Consider the following 24,278-nt stretch of genomic DNA (forward strand, 5'->3'; position numbering starts at 1 on the left):
AATGCGGGAGACATTTGTGTCAGTTCTTCATCTTTCATTAAAGACAAGGAAGCAGAAATTTAAAAGAAAATGTAAATGTAGTGTACACTGATTTGTATAATGTTGTAATTAACAAAATAGAACTTTATTGTCTGTCTCTGGGTACGTCTACACTTACCTCCGGGTCCGACGGCAGGCAATCGGTGTTCTGGGATCGATCCCGGAAGTGCTCGCCATCGACGCCGGTACTCCAGCTCAGCGAGAGGAGTACGCGGCATCGACAGGGGAGCCTGCCTGCAGCGTCTGGACCCGCGGTAAGTTTGGACTAAGGTACTTCGAATTCAGCTACGTTATTAACGTAGCTGAATTTGCGTACCTTAGTCCGAAGTGGGGGGGTAGTGTGGACCAGGCCTCTTTCTACTTAGGTTCTTATAATAGCCCGTCTCATAATGGGTTACTAACACTTAGGTGTTGCCATCCCAATAAGAAAATGTTGCAGGCTTGAAGTATAGTAATTATAACAATCACAAAGATGCTTTTAATAATAGCTGTATTCATATTATGCTAAATTAAATATGGATTTGCTGGCCACAGAGTGACCCATCTAAGCCTGTAAAGGTGTCAGCTCAGTGATATTCATCATACCAAATTGCTAAAATAACTCCAGCTGTGTCCATATCAATAATATAAATAAGTTGTTTTCATTAAGTATTCCAGGGCTGTTGCCACCTAGTCTTCCACATTCAATGCTCCATCTAGACAACAATAGGTTGCTTTATTATGGTCCCCTTAGCATAGACATTGACTAATTTCAACTAGTTTTTAAGATAAAATAATCTGTTTTCTAAGACTTATTTCCCGGATTCCTTTTTGTTTCGAATTGCCTATAACATTGTTCCAGAGCTGTTTTTACAGATTACATTTCCATTTTCATCAGAGATAGAAGTTGAGATGACAAACTTGATGAATGAAAGGCCATTTTCCCTTATTAAAATCCAAAAGGAAACTAATTCCTTTACATGTTTCTACTCCTTGTAGTTTCTATTTTTTTTAAACCTAAACTTACAAACACAAGGGGCAGAAAGAGCTTTAAACTTTTATTCTTCCACTGCTAAAAGAACTCAACTCAAAAGAGTGAAATTGGATATAACTTAATGTGTTTTTCCCTACAGATATTTATCAGTTTTCCTTCTGGGGCAAAGAAATGTGATGCTGACAAGCAGATTTCTAACACAGTTTGCACTCTAATTATTGCAACAAAAACAGAGTCATATATCTCTCAAATGACAGCTCTGCACTGTGCCTGCTTTCTCAGCGCCTTGGGGCACTTTTTTCCTTAACCTCCTCCGGTTTTCCACCTTCACCGTCCTCCCTCCCTCTCTCCCCCTATTAATTTGTCTTTCTTGCCAATTACAGACAACTCGTCTCCCTCTTTTAGCCGTGGAAAGAAAAGAAAGTAACCCCCCCCCCTTAATTCTTGGATTTATTAACTCATAGTTCCCCTGAGCAATTCCTAACATTGTTTCCTCTGCTCTAGGCGCTATTTTGTAGAAGCTGCACTAGCCTGGAGCAGTTTCATTCACTGGGAGGGAGAATGAAGCCTAGTTAAGGATGAATTTAAAGGCAGTAAAAACAACGAGTCGTCCTTGTGGCACCTTAGAGATTAACGAATTTATTTGGGCATAAGGTTTCGCGGGACGGGGTGTGTTACAGCCCAGCTCCCTCACCTTGGGGCAAGGGCAAGACTCCCGCTTTGCAGAGAGGGATGCTCTGTTAACACCCTAGGATCTGGCTGCTGGCCTTTCCCAGCGATTTTGCACCCTCCCCTGCTTCACGCCGTCCCTGCGCTTGCAGGACTCTGTTTCCCCTGCTGCCAATGGCACGGGGAAAGCAGCCTACCGGCTCCCCCCAGCTCCCCTTTGTTGCTAACCCTCCCTTTGGGGGGTGCGGGGAGAGGCTCCGCTGCTTTTCCCGCGGCTTCCCTCTAAGCAACCTGTTGCAAGGAGGGGTGTTTCTGTGCTGTCTCCACTTGGATGATTGGCCAGCATTGCTGGCCAATCCCCGCCGCCGACAGCGCTCCCTTGCGTGCTTATTGGACAGCGTGGGGTAAATTGGGAGGGGGGTAGGGCGAGGTTTCGCAGCGTTCCCCTGTTCGCGGCGGGCTAGGGGGCGAGTTTATAACGCAGCCTACTCGCCGGGCTGCGCAGCGCGGTGCAGCGGCTCGGGCCCGGGGGCTGCCGGGCGGAGGCGAAGCGGCTGCAGGCAGGGGACGGGGGCTTGGCTGCGCAGCGGGGGCCCTGCGCGTGCTGAGACGGGACTCGCTTGGCTTGTGCTCGGCAGACGGAGACCATGCAGGGCAGCCCCGCCGCACGGACTCTGCTGCCCGCGCTGCTGCTGCTGCTGGCTGGCAGGGGCGGCGGGGTCCGGGCGCAGCAGCCGCCCCCGCCGGGCAGCCCCGCGTTCTCCTATCCCTCGGCGCCGGGACCCCAGGAAGACGCCTCCATCGTGGTGGCCAACCGAGGGCTGCGCGTCCCCTTCGGCCGCTCTGTCTGGCTGGACCCGCTGAGCGACCTGGTGCTGCAGGTGCAGCCGGGGGACCGCTGCCACCTGCGCGTCTTGGACGACGACCCCCTGTGGCTGCGCCCGGGCCGCCTGATCCCGCAGCGCTTCCCTTGCGACTTCGCCCCCGGGGAGGTGACGTACTGGCACCTGGGCTCCCGCAGCCCGTCCCGGGACCGGGTCCGCCTGCAGCTGCGCTACGACTCGCCCAGCCGCGCCGTGGTGCTGCCCCTGGCGCTGGAGGTGGAGGTGCTCTTCGCCCAGCTGGAGATCGTCACCCGCAACCTGCCCCTCACCGTGGAGAGCCTGCTGGGCACCAGCAACGCCTTGGACGGCCGCAGCCTGGAGTTCGCCTTCCAGCCGGGCAGCCAGCGCTGCAGGGTGGGCGCCCTGCCGGGGCTGGGCGGGCTGCCCCGCTACGGGGAGCTCCTCGGTCAGCCGGCTGCCCCGTGGCATCCGTCGGCGACCGGCGCCCCGTCGCCCTCGGTCTGGTGGGAGTGCGAGGAGTTCCTGCGGCTGGGGCTGCGCTACCGGCACTCGGCCGCCGGCCGCTCCCCGAACCGAGACTCGCTGCCCCTGGTGGTGGAGCTGCGGGAGGCGGCGGGCGCCGGGGCGTTGCTGAAGCGGGAGCATTTCCAGGTGCTGGTGCGGATCCGGGCCGGCGCCGAGAACACGCCGCCCCGGCCCAGCTTCGTGGCCATGCTGATGATGGAGGTGGACCAGTTCGTGCTCACCGCCCTCACCCCGGACATGCTGGCGGCCGAGGACGCCGAGTCCGCCCCGGACCTGCTGCTCTTCAACATCACCTCCCCCTTTGGGCCAGGCCAGGGCCATGTGGTCAGCACCGACGACCGCAGCCTGCCCATTGCCTACTTCAGCCAGCGGGACGTGCGGGAGCTGAGGGTCGCCTACCAACCGCCTGCAGAGGACTCGGCCAGGGAGCGGCTCTTCGAGCTGGAGCTGGAGGTGCTGGATCCCGAGGGCGCTGCCTCCGAGCCCTTCGCCTTCATGATCGTGGTGAAGCCCATGAACACGCTGGCACCCGTGGTGACCCGCAACACAGGCCTGGTGCTCTACGAGGGGCAGTCGCGGCCGCTCTCCAGCCCGGGCCCCAGCCCCAGCCTGCTCATCAGCGACGAGGATGACCTGGAGCAGGTGCGGGTCAGCGTGCTGGCAGGGCTGCGGCACGGGCACCTGGCCCTGCTGGAGGAGCCCCAGGCCGGGGAGCCCCAGGCCCGCAAGCACTTCACGGTGGCCGAACTGGCAGCTGGCCGCGTCATTTACCAGCACGACGGCAGCGAGTCCCCGCTCAGTGACAACCTGGTGCTGCGGCTGGAGGATGGTGGCGCCCGGCACCATGTCGAGTTTCTCTTCCCCATCACCCTGGTGCCCACCGATGACCAGCCACCCCTGCTCAACGCCAACACGGGGCTGTCCTTGGCCGAGGGTGACATAGCCCCCATCCCTGCCCGTGCCCTCAGCGCCACTGACATCGACTCGGACGATGCTACGCTGCGCTTTGTGCTGGAGTCTGGCCCTGCTGCAGGGCAGCTGCTGCTCCGTCAGGCCCAGCCGTCCCTGGGCTGGGACGGTGAGAACGGGGGCTCCCCCTGGAGGAGGGTGCTGGGCTTGCCTGGGGACCCACCAATGTACGAGAGGCTGGTGAGTGAGTGGCTGCAGCAGGACATCGTGGAGGGGCGGCTCTTCTACAGGCACCTCGGGCCCCACAGCCCTGGCCCCAGGGTGGTGCTGGACCAGTTTGTCTTTAGGGTCCAGGATGACAACGACCCGCCCAACCGCTCTGGGCCCCAGAGCTTTATGGTCCGGGTGCACCCAGTGGACCGCCTGGCCCCGGTGCTTCATGGTGGCAGCAGCCTGCGCCTGGTGGTGGCTGAGCAGCAGGTGACCCCACTGCGGAGGAAGCACCTGCGCTACACAGATCAGGACTCTGGGGACCGGGAGATCCACTACACCATCACCCAGCCCCCCACTGACACAGACTCCAACCACCCTGGGGGGGCCAAGGGCACCCGCCTGGGATTCCTGGTGTTGACCGATGACCACTCAGTGGAGGTGATGCACTTCAGCCAGGCCCAGATCAACCACCACAAGATCTCTTACCGGCCCCCACAGCAGGAGCTGGGAGTGGCTCCCCGCCTGGCCCAGTTCCAGTACCGGGTGGAGGATGCAGCTGGTAATGCTGCCCAAGGCACCTTCACCATTTACCTGCAGCCCATAGACAACCAGCCCCCTGAGATCACCAACAGTGGCTTTACTGTGCATGAGGGGGCCAGGCATGTGCTGGGCCTGGCTGAGCTGGACGCCAGCGACACTGACACTGAGCCCACTCACCTCCAGTTCACCCTGACCCAGGCTCCCCAGCATGGACAGTTGCAGCTCTCTGGGCATAGCCTGGCCATGGGAGCAGCCTTTGGCTTGGAGGACATTAAACATGGTAGGGTGGTCTATGTGCACAGTGGTACTGAGTCTCACAGTGATGCCTGCAGCCTGGATGTGAGTGATGGGATCCATGTGGTGCCCATCACACTGAAGGTGACTGTGCACCCTGTGGATGATGAGGTGCCCACCTTACGGCTGCCCCCAGGGACACTTGGCTCCTACTTGGACGTGCTGGAGAATGGTGCTGCTGAGATCACCACTAACGTCATCCAGGGCACGGATGAGGATACAGATGATCTGATGCTGACTTTCATTGTGGAGGACCCTCCCCAACATGGGGACATCCTGGTCCAGGGGATGCCTGCAGAGAGGTTTTCCCAGAGAGACCTGCTGGATGGGGCTGTGGTATATGCTCACACGGGTGGTGAAATAGGGCTGCTGCCCAAAGAAGATACCTTTAACCTCACTTTGTCTGACCTGTCTGAAGAGTGGAGCATTGGGGGCAATGTTGTTCGTGGAGTTTCAGTGCTGGTGACAATCCTTCCTGTTGACAGTCAAGCCCCTGAGGTTTTTGTGGGGGAACACTTAATGGTAGTGGAGGGTGACAAAAGGGTCATTACACATGCCCACTTAAGGACTGAAGATGTGGATACACCTAGTGATGATATTCTGTGCACCATAGTTGCACAGCCCACCTCTGGTTATGTAGAGAACATCTCTCCAGCCCTAGGATCTGAAAAATCCAGAGCAGGTACAGCTATAAGTGCCTTTACGTTGAAAGACGTCAGGCAAGGGCACATTTATTACGTTCAAAGCATCCATAAGGGTGTGGAGCCTGTTGAAGACAGGTTCACTTTCCGCTGCTCTGATGGCATTAACTTTTCTGAAAGGCACTTCTTCCCCATTGTCATTATCCCAACCAATGACGAAGAGCCTGAAATCTTTATGCGAGAGTTTGTAGTGATGGAAGGCATGAGCCTGGTTATCGATACTCCCATCCTCAATGCAGCAGATGGGGACATCCCTGCTGATGAACTGACCTTCACTATCACTAAGTTTCCCACGCATGGCCACCTTGTGAACCAGCTGATCAATGGGACAGTCTTGGTGGAGAGCTTCACCCTGGCTCAGATAACTGAGAGCTCCAGCATTATCTATGAACATGATGACTCTGAAACAAAGGAAGACAGCTTTGAGGTGAAACTCACAGATGGTAAACATGCTGTAGAGAAAACTGTGCTAATCATGGTTATTCCTGTAGATGATGAGACACCCAGAATGACCATCAACGATGGGCTGGAAATTGAAATAGGGGAGACTAAAATCATCCACAACAGAATACTGAAGGCTACTGATCTAGATTCTGAAGACAAAACCTTGACTTACATTATAAGGTATGGTCCAGGACAAGGCCTCTTACAAAGAATAAAGCTTTCAGGTGGGGTTGAGAATATCACACTGGGAATGAACTTTACCCAAGATGAAGTGGACAGAAACTTAATTCAGTACATGCATTTTGGCCAAGAAGGTATTCGGGATCTTATCAAATTTGATGTGACAGATGGGATAAATCCTCTCATTGACCGATATTTTTATGTGACCATAGGTAGCATTGATATTGTCTTCCCAGATGTGATCAGCAAAGGGGTGTCCTTGAAGGAAGGGGGAAAAGTTACACTTACCACTGATTTACTGAGCACCAGTGACTTGAATAGCCCAGATGAAAACTTGGTTTTCAGTATTACCCGGGCACCTGTTCGTGGCCATCTCGAATGTACGGATCAGTCTGGGGTGCCCATCAAAACCTTCACTCAGCTCCAGTTAGCAGGCAATAAAATCTACTACATTCACACTTCAGAAGATGAGGTGAAAATGGACAGCTTTGAGTTTGAAGTGACTGATGGTTATAACCCAGTATTTCGCACTTTCCGAATTTCCATTAGTGATGTGGATAATAAAAAGCCAGTGGTCACAATCCATAACCTGCTGGTGTGTGAAAGTGAAAATAAACTGATAACCCCCTTTGAACTGACAGTGGAAGACAGAGACACCCCTGATATGTTGCTTAAATTTATTATCACCCAAGTGCCAGTTCATGGTCAGCTCATGTTCAATAACACCAAGCCGGTTACATCCTTTACCAAACAAGATCTGAATGAAAATCTTATAAGCTACAAGCATGATGGCACAGAGTCAGCTGAAGACAGCTTCTCTTTCACTGTTACAGATGGGACACATACTGATTTCTATGTCTTCCCTGACACTGTGTTTGAAACAAGGAATCCCCAAACAATGAACATTCGGATAATGGCTGTGGACAATAGTGTACCCCAAATTGTAGTAAATAAGGGTGCCCCTTCTCTCCGTGTTTTGACCACTGGCCACTTGGGTTTTATGATTACCAACAAGGTATTCAAAGTGGAAGACAGGGACAGCTTGCACGTTACCCTCAAGATCAGGATCACAGAGGCTCCTCACCATGGCTTCCTGATCCACCTGGGAAAAGGCAACCATAGTATCACTCAGTTCACACAAGGTATTTCCGTGTCTGGTACTCTCTCTTTAGAGCACTGGAAACATGCATGCAGGAATGAAGCATACTTAATTCTGAAATAATTGATCCCAGAAAGAGCCTGTTTACAGCATTATGGGCCTGATTTTTTTTTTTTTTTTTTTTTTAAATGTATATTTGTGGTAGTGTCCAGGCTTCAGCAGAGAACAGCTACTAATTGTGCTCGGTACTGTACAAACAGAATGAGAGAGACAGGGTGGGTGAGGTAATATCCCACGATATTAGAGAAGCAATGTAGGTGAGGTAATATTTTTTTGTTGGACCAACTTCTGTTCGTGAAAGCGACAGGCTTTCAAGCTACACAGCTGAAGAGCTCTGTGTAGCTCGAAAGCTTGTCTCTTTCACTAACAGATCTTGGCTCAGAAAAAGATATTGTCTCACCTGCCTTGTCTCTCTAATATCGAGGGGCCAGCCCGGCTACAACAACACTGCAGACAAAAACAGAATAAGACAGTCCTTGCCCTGAAGATTTTACAATTTAATTCTGCATCCTGTATTCATGTTGAGTATCAGTTACTCAAGGGCTTAGTCTAGCTACTTAACATGAGTACAGGTTACAGGATTGGTCCATAAAACATTAGACACTCATAACTTTTTTTTTTTTTTTTCAAATTGTTTTCCTTAGAAAATAATAATAGTTGACTGCTCCATTAGTAACTATCCTAGCATATTTAAGGTGCTGGTCATGTACTGCCTGGGTGCACTTTACATAGTTTAAAATTATCCCTAAGCCCAGGGAGCAAATATCTCATGACTACCTTATTGCCTTAATTGCACAAACTTTAAATCACAAAGTCTCTGTGGTAAAATAAGAGGTAATGTAAATATTTTAAATTATGTTGATGCTTGCTACTTAGTTTTTTTTAAACTGTACTAGGTGGCATAGTTAGGATGGAAACCACATATGTTATATGCACTGAAATAAAGCCTTAAAACAAGGCTGTGGAATAACCTCCTTGAGTCAGAAAGGGTGTATTATCTATCCACTGGGGAGCTTTCAGTATTATGTTATTAGTTAATGGCTGGCTGAGTAAAAGTGAAATGGTGCTTCGTGGAGCCTTAGTTGTAGTGAGTTTGTTTGCTCGAGTTGCAAATCCAGCAAACAGACCCCACAGACCTTACATATTTTGACTGAATGCCAAAGGTATCCCAAGAGTTGCAGTGATGGGCAAACCTTAAAAAAAAAAAAAAAAAAACCCAAAACAATTGGATATAGCAGGAATTTCAAGCTCCCTAAACTGTGGGAACCAACACAGCTGATGTATAAAGAAACATTCCCAATGATGTTGTGTTAGGACCTTTTGAAGTGGTGAGTATCAGGGAGAAGTACAGAGGAGTAGTAGGGAGTGTGCACTCCTGAGTGGAAATATTCCTTTTTAAGGGCCTTGTCTTACATTTGAAATAGACTGGGTCATGTGTATTCTTTGGAGCAAACCACAGTACAGCATTCCAGATAAGCAAGGAGGCTCATTTGTGAGAATACTGACAGCTTGTTACTGCCTGCCACTTGGTTGGCCCACCCACCTTGTTTAACAGATATGCAGCCCTCTGGCTGCTACATCCTGCATAGCAGAAGAATGGACCATGTTGGAGGAAGAGATGGGATGTGTAAGAGGCCAAGCAGTGAAACTCTGCATGCTGTACTCAGCAGCATGTGCAATCCTGGTGCCATATAAATGATTAATTACCTAATCCTAATTCAGACATTTGCAACTATTGGAGTTACTTCCCTCCATATTTCCCGGCAATACACCCATACTACGGTGTGTCTGCACCTGGGCTTTTCTGCCAAATTTTTTCCACTGTTGCTATCAGCTGCTGTCTCCAACAACAGTGCTGATGGTGGTAGTGCTAGTATAGTTAAGGCTTCAATCAGGCACCAGTGTTTTTAAGTGCACTGTGTCTGTCTCTGCTCAGAGCAGGTTTATACAGCATATTTATTAAAATGCCAGTGGCCTCCAGCACCTTGTCTGCAGTAGTCTACCACTGGTGGTAGGGGAAAAAAAAAAAAAAAGCCTAGGACAGACTAGGTCATGTAGGCATGTAGAACAGTCATAGCAAGGAGAAGCATGTGCTTCCAAGAGGAGGGAGGCAAACCTGGCAGGGGCCTTCAGGTGAAGGAGTAAAGAACAGGGGAGCAGGAGGTATGGGTTGGGGAAGATAGCAGTTTTGGGGAGAAAAGGAGCAGTCCCACAGCAGGGCAGTGGAGGAAACTCTAGGCAGGGGAGGAACTCCTGGTTAGGGGCAGCAGTCTTACAAAATTGGAAGGCCCTAGTCAAGGGCAAGTGCAGCCCCCTAAGTGAAGAAGGGTGACATCAGCCCTGCTGGGAAGAGGGAAAGGGAAAAAGGCTCCACTTACAGGAAGCTGCAGGAGTATTAGTAGGGCAAACTTGGAGGTGGAAGCTGTGGATGAAAGATCATTTGCCCCAGATCCCCTCTTCACCATATCTCTTACTGGGTGTATGGAGAGGGTTATCAGTGCTGGGAGCTACAACTTCTTGGCTAGACTTAGAAAGTTTAAGTTTCAGCAGGTAGTGAGAGAAGCTTACTCAGTCCTGTAGATTGAGGAGCCTGTACAGAATTCTGGGCCCAATTCACTGAGGCTCTGCACCTTGTGTAGCCATTACACTGGCCTGAAGCATGGAAAACATTACCAGGTCCAGAATGGGTAGCCTTTTACACCCTGTTCACTCTCACTGGTATAAATGATTACACAACATGCAAGGCAACAGCCTTTCTTCCTGTTGTACCTTTCCCATCTTTGGGGACCACTGTGAGTACAGTTCTCCCCCCAACCTTTTTTTTTTTTTTTTTGACTGTCAAGAGTCAATTTTGACAGTGGGAGTTTCCTGTTACTGACTCCATGAGTTTCCTACTGCCATCTATCTATTTCTTTTTGTATCTTATATCTTTTCCCTTTTAAGGGCCCCATCCTGCAACATACAGAGAACCTCCTATGAGGAGCTGAATGCCCTCATCGTTCATGAATGTCACTGGGTGCTGATAACGCTCAGCCTCTTACAGGAGGTATGCAGCAGTTTGAAGGCTCTGGTCCTAACCCCTCTCCCTTACTCTCCCCCCTCCCCCCAAAAAGGGCCATTTTATTGCCATGAGTCCTAGCCTTAGAGCTTTAGCTACTGGATGGTGAACCAAGCATGGGGGAAGACACTTCTGCCCACATTGTTTCCCCATCCCTAAGATGGTGCCTCCATAATTGTATTAATGAACAGACTAATTTCATAGAAAGAGAGAACTCCTCTGATTTGAGATCCACTGTGCTTTAGCAGCAATTGCCCCAGTGGGAAAAAATGTTAGCCACACAATAACTTTTTGTTTACTATTTGGGAAGGCCACTTTTTCCATAGCTGCTAATATTTTACCAAATACTGAAAAGAAAATCACCCAAATATGTCAGATAAACCACAAACTCCAATTGAAAATTCCAGAGCAGTAATTGGACACACCACATACTAGAGGAGTTTGCACTGACAGTTGATGATCCGGTTCAGGTTTTGTCCCTGCAGTATGTCTTCCTTTGCTCAGATACAGAATATGGGTTGGTTTGGGTTACTAATGGAAGTTAGATATTTTTTGTTAGGTTTACATTAGGTAGCATCTTGCTCACATGAGTAGTCAGTGGACTTAATTGGGATACAGTGGGGTGCTGGTCCATGTCTGGGGCCCATAAGCACTAAAATAATACAAATATTAATTAGTCACATGGGTAAATTACAAGTTAGCAGAGTTGAGCCCCAGGGTAATAAGTTCCAAGATTTTGCAAGCATACAGGATTGCATCTTGCTCTCGCTTCCTCCTTATGCTTATAAATATTAATGTCGTATAAAGAAGAAAAAAGGACAGCAAGGTAGAAGGATCAACTGTTTCCCAAACAGGCCCAACTACTAAGCAACATTTGAAAATGTATAATAAAACTATTTTCTATTACTCAAGTTGTTTCAACTTCAAAGCATTACATTCTGATGCTTTATTTATTTATTTTTTCTTTTCTCCATTTACTTTCACATAGCTTGCCTTAGGCTTGCAAGGATTTTAAAGGTGGAGAATGTATGACAACAAAAATCCCTCCCTAGCCAGTAATTTCAAACTCTCTCTTAGTTCTACTGAGGACAAAAATATTTACTAAGAAAATTGCTTATGCATAATCGCACAGCACTCATCTCTGCAAGTTAGGGCTGGAATTTGTTCATAGAAGATATTTATTAAGATTAGATAATTGACTATGAACAGGGGAACTCTATTAATGAGCTGCCAAGTCTTTTCCATTAAGGAGAATAAAATCTATGTAGCTTTTAATTAGCTACTGTTTTTCAGTGTTTTGAACATGCATACTGCTATATAAGTGCTAAGTGTTATTTTGGGGCCTACTCAATCCAATTTGGTTAGCTTTGATTATTAAGGGCAAGAGCATGACCTGCAGCTCTATGGGTGTGCCAGGGAGTGAAAGCAAAAGAAGCCCATTTTACAATTGTGTGCAAAAATAGGGCACAATCCTCTGGGGCACATGGTATCCCAAAGGGGCCAGTGAGGAGGGCTGATCCGTTGCCTGGTCTCTAACTAATACACCTGCCAACAGATCTGGCCCTGTGCATGGGATTTAGTGAATGTGCTGCAATCAAGATTCTTCATCAAAATTCCTCCCTGAACTCCCCCTGGGGTGGGGTGGCTCCACACCTTCCCCTGTTGAGGCAAGTGCTTTGGAAGACATTCTCTCTCTCTCTCAAAAAATAAATAAAATAAAAGTACATTATTGCGGAAAAAACTCATGACAATCAAATGAGTTTGGCATAATTTTAACTGGGAAATCAAATTTCTAATCTTGTGTGGCTAACAGATTTATGTAACCCTGGCCAAAGACAAAGCTATAGGATTGCAGATCAGGCCACAATTCCAGAAACTGTTCAGCAAAAAATTTGCCGTCACAAAGGACTGCATTACTGCTTGCAACTAAGAAATTGCTAGTGTAATCAAATGAGCTATGGAAGGATAATGTAGGTTAGCTCAAGTAACGCTAATATGTGTTTAACAAACACAAAGAAAGACATCCATATAGGATACTTTATCTAAATATAAAATTTTGGTAGATGTTATTGTTTTAGGAGCTGATTCTGCAAACCTTTACTTGAGTGCTTGGCTTTATGCATGTTCGTTCGATTGACTTTAATAGGACTACTTGTATGTGTAAAGTTAAGCACTTGTGTAAGTGTTTGTTCGCAGGATCAGAGTTTTAATTTTTTGCCACATTGACATGGGGATATTCACTTGCAACCTCTTTATTACTCCAGGAGTTCTTTGTTTAAAAGAAAGTAAAAAATATGTACTAAAGATAATTATTTAACATAAAAGATACATGTCTGGTTTTTGAACTATTATGCAGAGGAACACACAACCTCTAACAAAAATGCTTTTGACATGTTTTTACCAACCAATACACATGTTCTGACTTGTGGGGAGAATCTGTATGATACTTGAGTTCCACTTAAATGCTATTACTTTCTAAAGTTTTCTAAAATTGTACATGATATGATGCCCTATATGGTTGGGAGAAACAAAGGATTTCTCTTTCAAAGTAAGTGACAAGGACAGGTTTGTATTTACTAAAGAATTCATGTCACCCCATAAAGAAACTAGAAAACCCATATTAACAAATAACTGTTTTGCCTTTTGCTTTTTTCTCTTCTATTTATTTTGCTGCAACTGATGCTCCAACATCTATTAAACTAAATAAGTTGAATTCTCTCTTACTTCATTTAACTGAATTTGTCTAGGTTTTTCAGTGCATCACTAGTGTCTGAGTACCTCTGTTTGTGATGGCTCAGTTATAAAGATTGTAAGCCATATTCGGTAGAGTAGATGGTCTGTAGGAAGGATGGTTTAGTGACAAGGGCACTGAACTGGGATTCAAAGGACTTGGTTGGTTTCACTTCAGTTTGGTATTGTATAAGTAAGGGCAGAATTTGGCTTCATGGTTCCTGTTTGACATCAAACACATTGCATTCAGGCATGTTTGAATTCAGTGCAATAATTAAAATGAAAAAAGCAAGTTTTACCAGAAATAAATAAGGAAAGACATGAAATAATGCAATTAAAATATAGCATAGAATAATTCCTTGTTTTATTTTAAAGTTTTTATAGTTTAATAAAAGCTTGTTCTAAGAGTAAATTCAGAGGATGGATTTGAAAGAGGTAGGCAAGTAACATGAGTTCTAGCATCAGTAACCTTGTTGTTATTGACATTCCTATATTGTGCACTTTTAGGTCACAATAATCTATCTTGGCTCCTTCATTTTCTTTTAGTCTATGAAGTGCACCTCCTTGCAACAGCATTCATTAGTGGTGGTAAGCCATGGCAATAGGTTTCCTTTGAGTGTCAAGATTTTCCCTAGTTGTACAACCAGCAAGATTGATCCCTTTTCTCCATTTTTATTGTCTAAATTGTTGCTGGACAGCTTGTTGATCCAGAAAACCAGTGTTATACAGTGGTCTGAATGACAGGGCCGGCTCCAGGCACCAGCCGAGCAAGCTGGTGCTTGGGGTGGCAGATTTAACGAGGCGGCATTCCGCCCAATCCTAGGGCGGCACGGCCGCCTTTTTTTTTGTTTTTGTTCTGCTCCGGCCGCCCTGTAGGGGGCGGTGGCGCAGAGGACGGGAGCGCCCTGCAGCAAGCCCGGCAGGGCAGTCCTTGTCCTTCCCTCCCCGCCAACCTGAGCGGAGCCCTCCCAGCAGGCGGCGCAGCGGGAGGGGCCGTGTGGCAGCGCCCCGCTGTAGCCCTGGCCGCCCCCCTTCTCTCTCTCTCCCGCCCGCTCCCTCCCCCTCCCCCCCGCTAGTCGGTCCCCCTGCACCCGCGTTCCGGCGCACAGATCACTGTGGTTTTTTTTGCTTTGCTGTTCTGGCTGACCCGCTTGGGGCGGCCAAAAAGCCAGAGCCGGCCCTGCTGAATGATCATGCTTGACACACCTCATGTAACTGTAGAGGGCACTAATTCTGTAAGTTAGCATATGTTTCAGAATGAGTGGCACTGGCAAGGCACTCAGGACCAGTTCTGCAACCTTTATCTGTGTTGAGTAGAACCATATTCTAGACTACTTACAGAGTGAGGTACTAGTCAGCGTAAGTAACAGTAGCAGAATCAGGCCCTTAGTGATGATTTCAGCTGAACAAAGTGCTACACAAAAACAAAGCAACCCCCCCCCCCCGCCATGTAAAACCCTCACCATTGACCATACCTTCTTACCAGCACTCATAACACACATGTATGCATATTTCCTCTGGGTTCTGTTTATCAAATATATATAAATAGGAAAAAACAGTGAACTTTGTTTTTTAAAACACGCAGTCCATTAATACTGAAATCCTCTGACTCTAACGGTATGTCTAGTGTAAGCCTAGGCTTCTGTTTGAACTCAGACTCAAGCCTAACCCCCCTTCCATGTACACATAAATCATGCTAACACGGCTCAGACCCAGGGTCCCAGGACCCCACGGGGCTGGAGGGTCCAAGCCTGAGTCAAACTGTATTGCTTTGCAGTGTAGACATGGCCGCACTGGACTCGTGCTCTGGGAGTCTGCCAAAAGTATCCCACAGTCCCCTGGGCTGATTTTCTTTGTCTTCTGGACAGTAAAGTTTGGTGGACAGTCAAGTTTTCCCACAGAGCCCCACAAGTAAAGGGCAAGAATTGGCCACATTTTGGGAGGGTTCTAGGAAATCTGGGATGTGGGTGGTTGGACTCGGGGCCAGACAATGCATTGTAGACTCTGGAGCCCCAGATTGGGACCCAAGGTTCAACAATTCCTAGCCAGGGGTTAAAAATGAGTGTAGATGCTCAAGCCCTATGTTAACAAACCCAGTGTCTCCTCAGTCTGGATTAACATTGCAGTTTAGACATAACCTAATAGTGAAGTCAGACCTCTGATGAACAAATTAATGATAATTGTTAATTGTTCCTATTCAAACTGTTTCTGTTTACATTTAAGTTAGAATGTGTTTGTCTTGACATTTTCCAGCTGATATTGATGACATGAAGATATGCTATGTTTTAAGAGAAGGTGAAAATGCCACAAGTGACCTTTTCCATTTTACTGTTGAAGATGGTGGTAAGTACTCAACTTCGAAAACAGCTTTCTGTGGGTTGAACTACCTTGTGCAGATGTTTAGGTTAATTACAGGAAGCTTGTGTAAGCTGTTACTTCACCAGCTTCTGTGCTTTTCAGTATTGTGGACTATTATTATTGTGGCTACAAAAAGTTGTTTTGAAGGAATGGTAACTATATTCAATGTGAAAATACTTAGACTACTATGGTAAAAGGATGAAATCCTCAAATCCCACATAAAGCTCAAGTTATGGGGCTTTATGCAGTTTTCCTGCGTATCCCCAACCCAGACACATAGTTGCAGCATAATATCTCTGCAATTACTGCACTGGCTTATGAGCAGCAGTAGTGGCTGCTGTACCTAAGAAGCCCCATGTTGGGGTTCCTGACCACGGGGCCCAATACCTCTCTCCGCACTCCCCATCAGTACCCAGCCCAAGCCGGGGAAGCTAATGATTCAACCAGCGAACCAAATTTGGTGATGAATCCTGGTCACGTGCCACCTGAAGCACGTTGCGCATATGCTAAGAAGAATATTAGGAGCCATCGTGGACCCTATCCTTTCAGCACACAGGTCGTGTGGAGTCCCTGTTCTGCGTATCCTTTCCGTCAAATCCATTGGGGTTTGGTCACATGCAAGGCCTTACTCAGGGTGATTAGTAACAGATGAATTTCAATAATTGAGACTTTGGAGGAAGGGGGAAAATGTTTCTATTTAAAATATATCTAACAGTTGCTCTTCAGCAAAAATGATTTACCAGAACAAAACAAATATTGATACAAGATTTTGGAAACAATATGTGTGAACATGGCTAACTTTTTATCAGAGAGTTACATTTTAAGAAACGACCAGAGATTTTTCTAGGTGTAGATGTCCCTATGGCATGGTAGGTGATTGTTAAGTTAGGATGCTTTAGTATATTTTTCAATAAATTAAATTGCTTTATGTCTAAGCAACAGTGAGTTTTAATTAGTTTAATTTAACACTAAAATCTCTTTTCAAGAACAAAGCTATTTTGAGCCTGATTGTGATCAGCCCTTGTGTCCCCCCGTCCCCGCCCCCACACACACACTCAAAGACAAGAAGCACCGTCCATCTAACAACCAATTGCAATAGCAGTCTCTGTGAGCAGAAACTGCTCAGCTCACCCTCTCCCTAGTTAGCAAATTGCCCCAAAGGAGGTTGGCAATAGCCCTGAGCTCATCCTCGCTGGCCTGTGGAGTGGGGCAATGCACTGGGAATGGGGCGCTCTACGCCATCCTTCTGGATGGCGCAGAGTGTACCCCCTCCTGTGTGCCAGGGATCTGTCTAAGAGATGATGTCTCCTGAGGCACAAATCAGGCTCTTGGAATTAGAGGCCACTTTTTAAAATGTGATTGCTAATCTGTACTGGCCCATTGACACCAAGATGAACTAATTATTTGTGGCATCCAAGCTTATTTTCCCAAAATATTTTAATTAAACCAGTACCTAGATCAGGGGAATGAAAGGGTAAGTACACATATGTGTATGAAACACTGTGTGAAATATTTTGCATGCAATATCATAGTATTGTTATGGCAAGAGTCACCAAATGTCGTTACACGGAGTCTCCCAAGTTCTTTTTCTTAATGCGTGAGCTCCAGTGTTAGGAAGACTAGCAGTATGGCGGTATTAGTTTTGTTACAGAAGGCTCTGAGTAGAGAGAGCTATGTGAGCAGCTGGAGAGTTTGTTCTTTGCCTTGGTCTGTGATTAGAGTCAATTCTTGAGACAAATTTGCTCCCTAGGACATGGGCATTGGTGACGGGCAAGGCTTCCTGATGGCCAGATCGGCTTCTGTAGTGTTTGGCCACTTCTGTTGGTGTATATGTGTAGCTAAAACAAGGTACACATAGCATACACCCAGACTCCGTGTCACTGATTTTTCTTTTACTGGGAAGCTAGCTTGCCAAAGTCCTGGACATCTGCTGCCACTTGGCAGAGGGGCAACAGTATTTATTGTGTCCAATTGTAACCTGTAATAGTATGAGATTTTTTCATAATAATAAAAGGAATCATTCTACTTCAAAGCTGATTGTTGATTTTCTAACCCTTTGGGTATTTTCAACAGAGCTCTACCAGATACATTATCATGTTGCACATACCTTACCTAGTTGATAAGGTAACACTAACATTAATGTTGTAGTCTTTATTTAAACCATGGAAAACATTGAGTTGTATTGTATTTCAACATATTTTGTGAGAAATGGTTGGCTAAAGAACTTGGAAGGGATGAAATTTGGGACTGAGACACTAATAGTTTTCTTTGTTTGGAATAATAACTAAATTATACTAGCAGGCTCTTCAGGATCTATAATTTCATGTGAGAAAAAAGCAGAAACTTGCCTTTCTAAATTTCACTCTTCCTCAAAAAGACATCAAAGCCTCTGTTGCGCAGGTCATGTAGGTTTTTTGGCAGAATGTCAGTGATGCAGAGACATTTGTTTCTATGTTCTTGATGCAAAGCCAGCTATTTCTGAGAGAATAAACACAACATTAAGGAGTGAAAGATTCAGTACAGAATACCCAAACCCACAATAGAATTATATATGACATGCTTCAATTTTCTCCTGTCTTGATTTCTGTCTCCTGAATTAGCATTGCTTTTTGAAATCTTGCAGTAGTAAACAAGGTTGTGATGTCTACTGTACATTACCTAAAGGTGTAAAATAAGTAATTCACTCTTTCTGTGGGAACCCTTAACTCTGGTTGAGTTGAACCACAGTGAAATCAGTCAGAATATGACTTGATCAAAGAATGAATGTTTGTTGAAATTGCTCCATAAATATTATTTTAGGTAAGTCAAAAGCTGTATTGAACAAACACTTTCAAAAGTGATATTCTACTAAAGGTGGAGCAGAGTTGTGCTTACTATGTTTGGGAATTCTTTGGGGCAGTCTCTTAAGACAGCAAGTTGCTTTATAAGGATGGTTTCTTGGACAAATTTCACTATTCCTAGAACAGGAAATAACTATTATCTCAGATATTATGTGGTAACTGTATTGAGATTTTAATGGTGGTAACTCTACGGCTTCCGATTTACTGTTCTGTCCTGTATTGGGATCTGCTGGTACATACCCCTATGCCTGTGTGAAGTCCCATTGACATTAATATGAGTCCACATCGGTGCTGGGGAGCCATGCTTGCTGAGCCTGGTGCAGAAACTGGGCTTTGATTATGTATGGGTGGCACAAGAGCCACACTTACTTTTTTCTTTTAATCATGCACACTGTAGTGATAGGTTGAAAAAAGAAAAAAAAAAGTTGGAAAAATCCTCCTTTTCATATGAGCAAACATTTAAATGTAGTGAATTTTGAATCTTAACTGCCTGGAATCCCTTGACATGTTAATATTAACAACAAAGGAACCAATATTACCAGAAAGCAGGAAAGAACACAGGAGGCAGAAGTGGCAGTGGTAGGAAGAAATGAAAATCCAGGGTGATGGCTGAACTCCTGGACTTTACCCATGTTGTTGTGAGTACATGTTTATGGGATGTACAGTCACAAGCTCTTCAGAGCCTCCTGTAGTACATAAGTATATTTATTGGCTTGAGGATGGAGATTCAACCTTAACTCAAAATGTCTGAGCCTTTAATTGGTTTAAGACAGACTCTTTGTGTAGTTTATACATAGTATAATAGATTTATGATAGGCTTTAATAAGTATGGCAACTTTACAGTGTTAAAGAAGTCAAGTCAGCTTGATACATGGTGCCTTCTGTATATGTGTAGAGTTAGCATTTCAACTGTGCAAAGTGGCATTAATCCATTTGGAATGAAAGTTAATGCACAAATTTGTTTCAGTGCATTGAAACCCTGTTCCTCTCGCAGAAAATTCCACACCATATCCCCTTATCCACTATGTGGAGCATTCTTGCTTCATAGATGAGAAATGACTGAAGTAAATACATGGCTGAAATCTAAGGACCCTATTCTACCTTCATTTTATGCCTAGTGTGATTCAGATTTATTTTATGTAATCTTAATGAGAATGTGGAGCTAAATGTCTGTCTTGTTCAATCTATGAAAAATTGTCATTTTCCTCTTGGAGTTTGGTGCATGTTTCAAGAAACATGAAACTAGTTCAGATGGGTTACACTGACTTTATGGGCAGATTCTGCTGCTAGTGCAGAGCAAAATGGACAGAACATACCCCAGCATCTGGAACCATAATGTCAAAGTATTGCACAGACCTTAACTAATTAATCCTCAAATACCTCTGTAAGATGAGGAAAAATCATTTAACAGATGAGGAAGAACATTGATAGAAAAGTTGTCGTATGCCCAGAGTCGCACAGCCAAGAATGCTAGAGCTAATACTGGAGTACAGGCGTTGTTTGATCCCAATCCTGTACTCATTCCCTCATACAGTGCTAGCAGTAGAAAATCAAAAGCTTCTTTTTTATCAGTGCCATCAGGAAGTGCATAGCTTCATTTTTTTGCACATAAAATTATCCTTTCTATTTTGATATGACAGATACCTTTGAAACGTTTAAGGCCAGATCTTAACCTGGTATAAATTAACGTAACACCATTCACTTCAGTGGAAGTGCCTTGACTTACACTTGCTGTGAATCTGGCCCCAGTACATGTTACATCTGGGGACCTTGTTGCTGAGTCTTTCATCTCTTGTCTGGCCCTTTTAATGTCAGTGGTTTTTGGTTTGTTTCCTCCTCTTCTTTCTCTGCAAGCCATCTGGTGCTCAGAGCACTTAAGAACAGAACTGAGTTCCTGGTTGGAGGGAGTCAGGTGGTACGTCTCAACTAGACCTGGTCGGGAATTTTTCGATTAAATGTTTTTTATCAGAAAATGCTGACTTGACAAAGCTGAAACTTTTTGTGGGAAAGGGGCTGGTTCTGAGGAATTTCCTGTTTAAAAATAAAATTTGGGCGAGGGAGGGTTGAAAATGCCAAAACAGAGTTTTTCAACAATTTCAGGAAAGTTCAATTTTTCAATTAAAAATAACTTTATTTCAAAATGTAAGCTAATTTATAGTAAAAATGTAAAAAGATGATGTTGAAATTAAACAGAATGCTTCAAAATTATCAAAACAAAACATTTTGATTGACCCAATCAACATTTTTTTTTTTTGGATCTCAAAATGTTTTCAAGATTGACTTGTCCTGATTTGAAATGGGAACACTTTTCAAAATCTCAAAATCTCATGGGATGGGTAAACTGTTTCCTGCCTACTCCTAGTCTCAACAGTAATCCTCACCCCCAGACTGCAGTTTGGAGTCTGTCAGAACTGCTTCTTAAGGAGTCCCATCCTTCCTGACCAGCGATATGGTGCCTTGAGGGTGGAATGATTTTGAATGAGGAAACAAAGATTCATATGGTTGTACCAGGAATGCTGAGGATCCCCAGTGAAGGAGAGAAACAAGAATCTGTGATTAGGGCTTTTTTGAGCAATCTTTCTGTCTTTAAGCCAAAGCCTGGGAAAGCCCAGGCTCGCTGAAAATGGCGATTTACATCATTAGATAAATATCACTTGAACGATTCATTTCAGATCCCTAAATACCTTAACACTGCAGCACACTTTCCTGATTTACCACTTGGTTAAATCCTCACAGAATCAAGGAACCTTTCAAAGATAGTTTTAAATGCTTAATTTACAGACTTAACTTCTGGGTAAACTTCATAGACAGTTTCCATATATGTTTATACAAGAAATGATGTTAATAAAAGAAACCCATGTCTACTACTTAAAGCAATCTTCCATTATTAAACCTTATAAAGTATCGCTATTTTCTCTGGGTCATATTCCTTGTTTATATAAACATTGCATAAAACATTTTTGGAATTTCAATCCCTCCTCCCTCCCCAGTTTGTTCATTTCAGAGAGAGAGAGAGAGAGTGAGCGATCAGTGTGGTGTTCCTGGATGTAATTATAGTGTTAAAACAGGTGTCAGTGCTATTTCTTTGAAGCCACGACACTGATGTGGCTTCCAGTATGTGGTATAATAATTTAGGAACAGAAGTTTTGGAGTTGTATCAAAATATTTGGCAGTTCTTAAAGAATCAATGTACTAAAATAACGTTAAGAATTATTTGGAGTAGCCTTGTGCGAACTCTCTTGTGGGATTTGGGCATGTCAGTTATGAAAGGAAAGTTCAATTACATTTATCTTTGACACTAAAAACTGGGGCATCCTGGGTTATGCTAGTGGTACCTTTCGTCACGTGGGCTGTGTCTAGACTGGAATAAAACACCTGCAGCACCGAGTCTCAGGGCACCGGACAGTTGACTCGGGCTCACGGGGCTTGGGCTGCGGGGCTAAAAATTGCAGTGTAGGTATTTGGGCTGAGCCCTACCCCAAATGTCTACATGACAATTTTTAGCCCCACAACCTGTGCCCCATGGGCCCAAGTCAGTTGAACAGGTCAGCTGCGGCTATGCTGTGGGCCTTTTATTGCAGGGTAGATGTTCCCTTGGTGACGACTGAATAGGATTCTGATCTATTGCCAGTCTTGTTGCAGCTGTTTTGGTGTCCAGACAATTTTCCACATACCACACTTCTCACTGTAAGCTTTACCAGAAGATTTAAATAGTAACTTGACACTACAGTATAAAAAAATCTTTTCTGTAACTGAATCATTGGGGGTTTTTTTGGTCATTGCTTTATGGGGCTGAACAGTCAAAGCTAAATGAAGAGCTATGTAGAAAAATGTAAAGAATAAGAGAGGTTCCATGCCCTTTGTCAGCAGGTGATTACAGTGGGAAATGTAGAGGGCTCAATCCAGCTCCCATTAGTGGAAAGACTCCCACTGACTTCAGTAGGAGTTGGATTGGTTCTGTTATGTTTAGCTCTTTTAGAGCCATGTTTTGCTTGCCTTGCTCACCTGAGTAGGCCCACTGATTTCATCGGGAGGACTCTGGTGAGTGAAGTAAGCAAGATTTGACTCAGATAATGCTCTGTACGCTCAAGTTCTGTGCAAACATGAACTACTTAGCAGGGCTGGCCGTAGGTGTTTTGCTGCCAGTATGAAAAATGTGTTTGCTGTCCTCTGAGTAGCTGAGTTAAAAAACAAACAAACCCAATGACAACAACAAACAGCGGGGCAAAAGAATAAATAAATAAAGTGGCAGGCAGGGGGGAGGCAATTGGAACAGCAGAACCAAAAAGGGGAGGGGGAAGGGGGAAAGGCCAAGTGATGAGGCAACTCCATGAAAGCAGGCTGCCCTGAGTGCATGCTTCTTAGGTACCTAATGTAAAAAACTAAGCACTGACTTGTTTGTTATTATGCATAAAAAGGCATGGCTAACAGTAAAAATAATAAAAGCAATAGTCAGTAAAGTGAGGTCCAAATACAAGTATTAAGAGATTAAGGAGAAACATTAGATTTAAAGTGAAAAACGGAGGACTCTAGGGGATAAAATGGATTGCTGGTGACATGAGAATTTACAGAAAGACACTAATGCCTAAAAGGAGTTATAATAAAGCTGTGCAATAATACCAGGGCTTGGATACAAACATTTTTGACTGAGGCAGCCTAAATAGGTGCTAGAGAAACATGACAAGCTCCATCCTTTCCTTGTTCACTGAATAATAGCTCAGGTAATTTGGTTGCACAGTATACTACACTGAAGGGTACACAATGGAGCTATGACTATTATTCTTATTTATAGATTTATTAATCATTTAATAACACCGGATCCCTGAATTCTGCCCATAATAATTTTCCAAATTCTGCATCTACAGAAGATGTTAACCCAGAAAGTTCAGGCTTATATTGGGTGCATCTGGCCTTTCTGAAAAGTTGTATACAGTAACTCCTCGCTTAATGTTGTAGTTATGTTCCTAAAAAATGCGACTTTAAGCGAAACGATGTTAAGCGAATCCAATTCCCCCATAAGAATGAATGTAAATAGGGGGTGTTAGGTTCCAGGGAATTTTTTTTCACCAGACAAAAGACTATATACACACACACACACAGTATAAGTTTTAAACAAGCAATTTAATAATGGTACACAGCGATGATGATTGTGAAGCTTGGTTGAGGTGGTGAAGTCAGGGTGGAATATTTCCCAGGGAATGCCTTACTGCTAAATGATGAACTAACACTTGGCTGAGCCCTCAAGGGTTAACACATTGTTGTTAATGTAGCCTTACACTCTACAAGGCAGCACGAATAGAGGGAGGGGAGACAGCATGACAGACGGAGACACACACCTGTGAGAGAGAGAGTGAGAGATGCACATTGCCCCTTTAAGTACGCTGACCCCACTCTAAGTACATTGCCTTTTTAGATCAGGAAGTTGAGACAGCAGCTGCGGCCAGCAAGCTCCCTCCGTCCTGAGCCCTGTCGTGTCCCCTGCTCTATGTAGGTGTGGTAAGCGGGTGGCAGGAGCAGGGGGGAGGGGGACACCCTGATATTAGCCCCCGTCTTCTTCCCCCCCCCAACAAGCAGGAGGTTCCCGGGAGCAGCTCTGAGGCAGAGGGCAGGAGCAGCACATGGCAGTGTGGGGAGGGACAGCTGAACTGCCAGCAATTGATAGCCTGCTGGGCGGCTGCCGCACGGGGAACTTAAGGGAGCGGGGAGCTGATAGGGGAGCTGCCAGTCCACCCTGGTTCCAAGCCCCCACCAGCTAGCTGCAACGGGCTGCTCTTTCTGCAAGCAGTGGACAAAGCAGGCAG

The 24,278-nt window shown here is 45.4% G+C and overlaps 1 protein-coding gene across 1 annotated transcript in view; it reads left to right on the top strand.

Moving 5' to 3' along the window:
* The first annotated feature begins 2,328 nt into the window (after positions 1-2,328).
* Positions 2,329-24,278, top strand: part of LOC112119328 (FRAS1-related extracellular matrix protein 2) — a 209,253-nt gene continuing 187,303 nt past the window's right edge. Inside the window, exons 1-2 of the mRNA XM_024217948.2 lie at positions 2,329-7,474; positions 15,533-15,622. Coding sequence (XP_024073716.1) covers positions 2,329-7,474; positions 15,533-15,622 — 5,236 coding nt within the window. The remainder of the gene's footprint in view (positions 7,475-15,532; positions 15,623-24,278) is intronic.

This window comes from Terrapene carolina, unplaced genomic scaffold, assembly GCF_002925995.2.
Source record: "Terrapene carolina triunguis isolate 2854851 unplaced genomic scaffold, T_m_triunguis-2.0 Scaffold139, whole genome shotgun sequence".
In the NCBI taxonomy this organism is placed as follows: domain Eukaryota; kingdom Metazoa; phylum Chordata; order Testudines; family Emydidae; genus Terrapene; species Terrapene triunguis.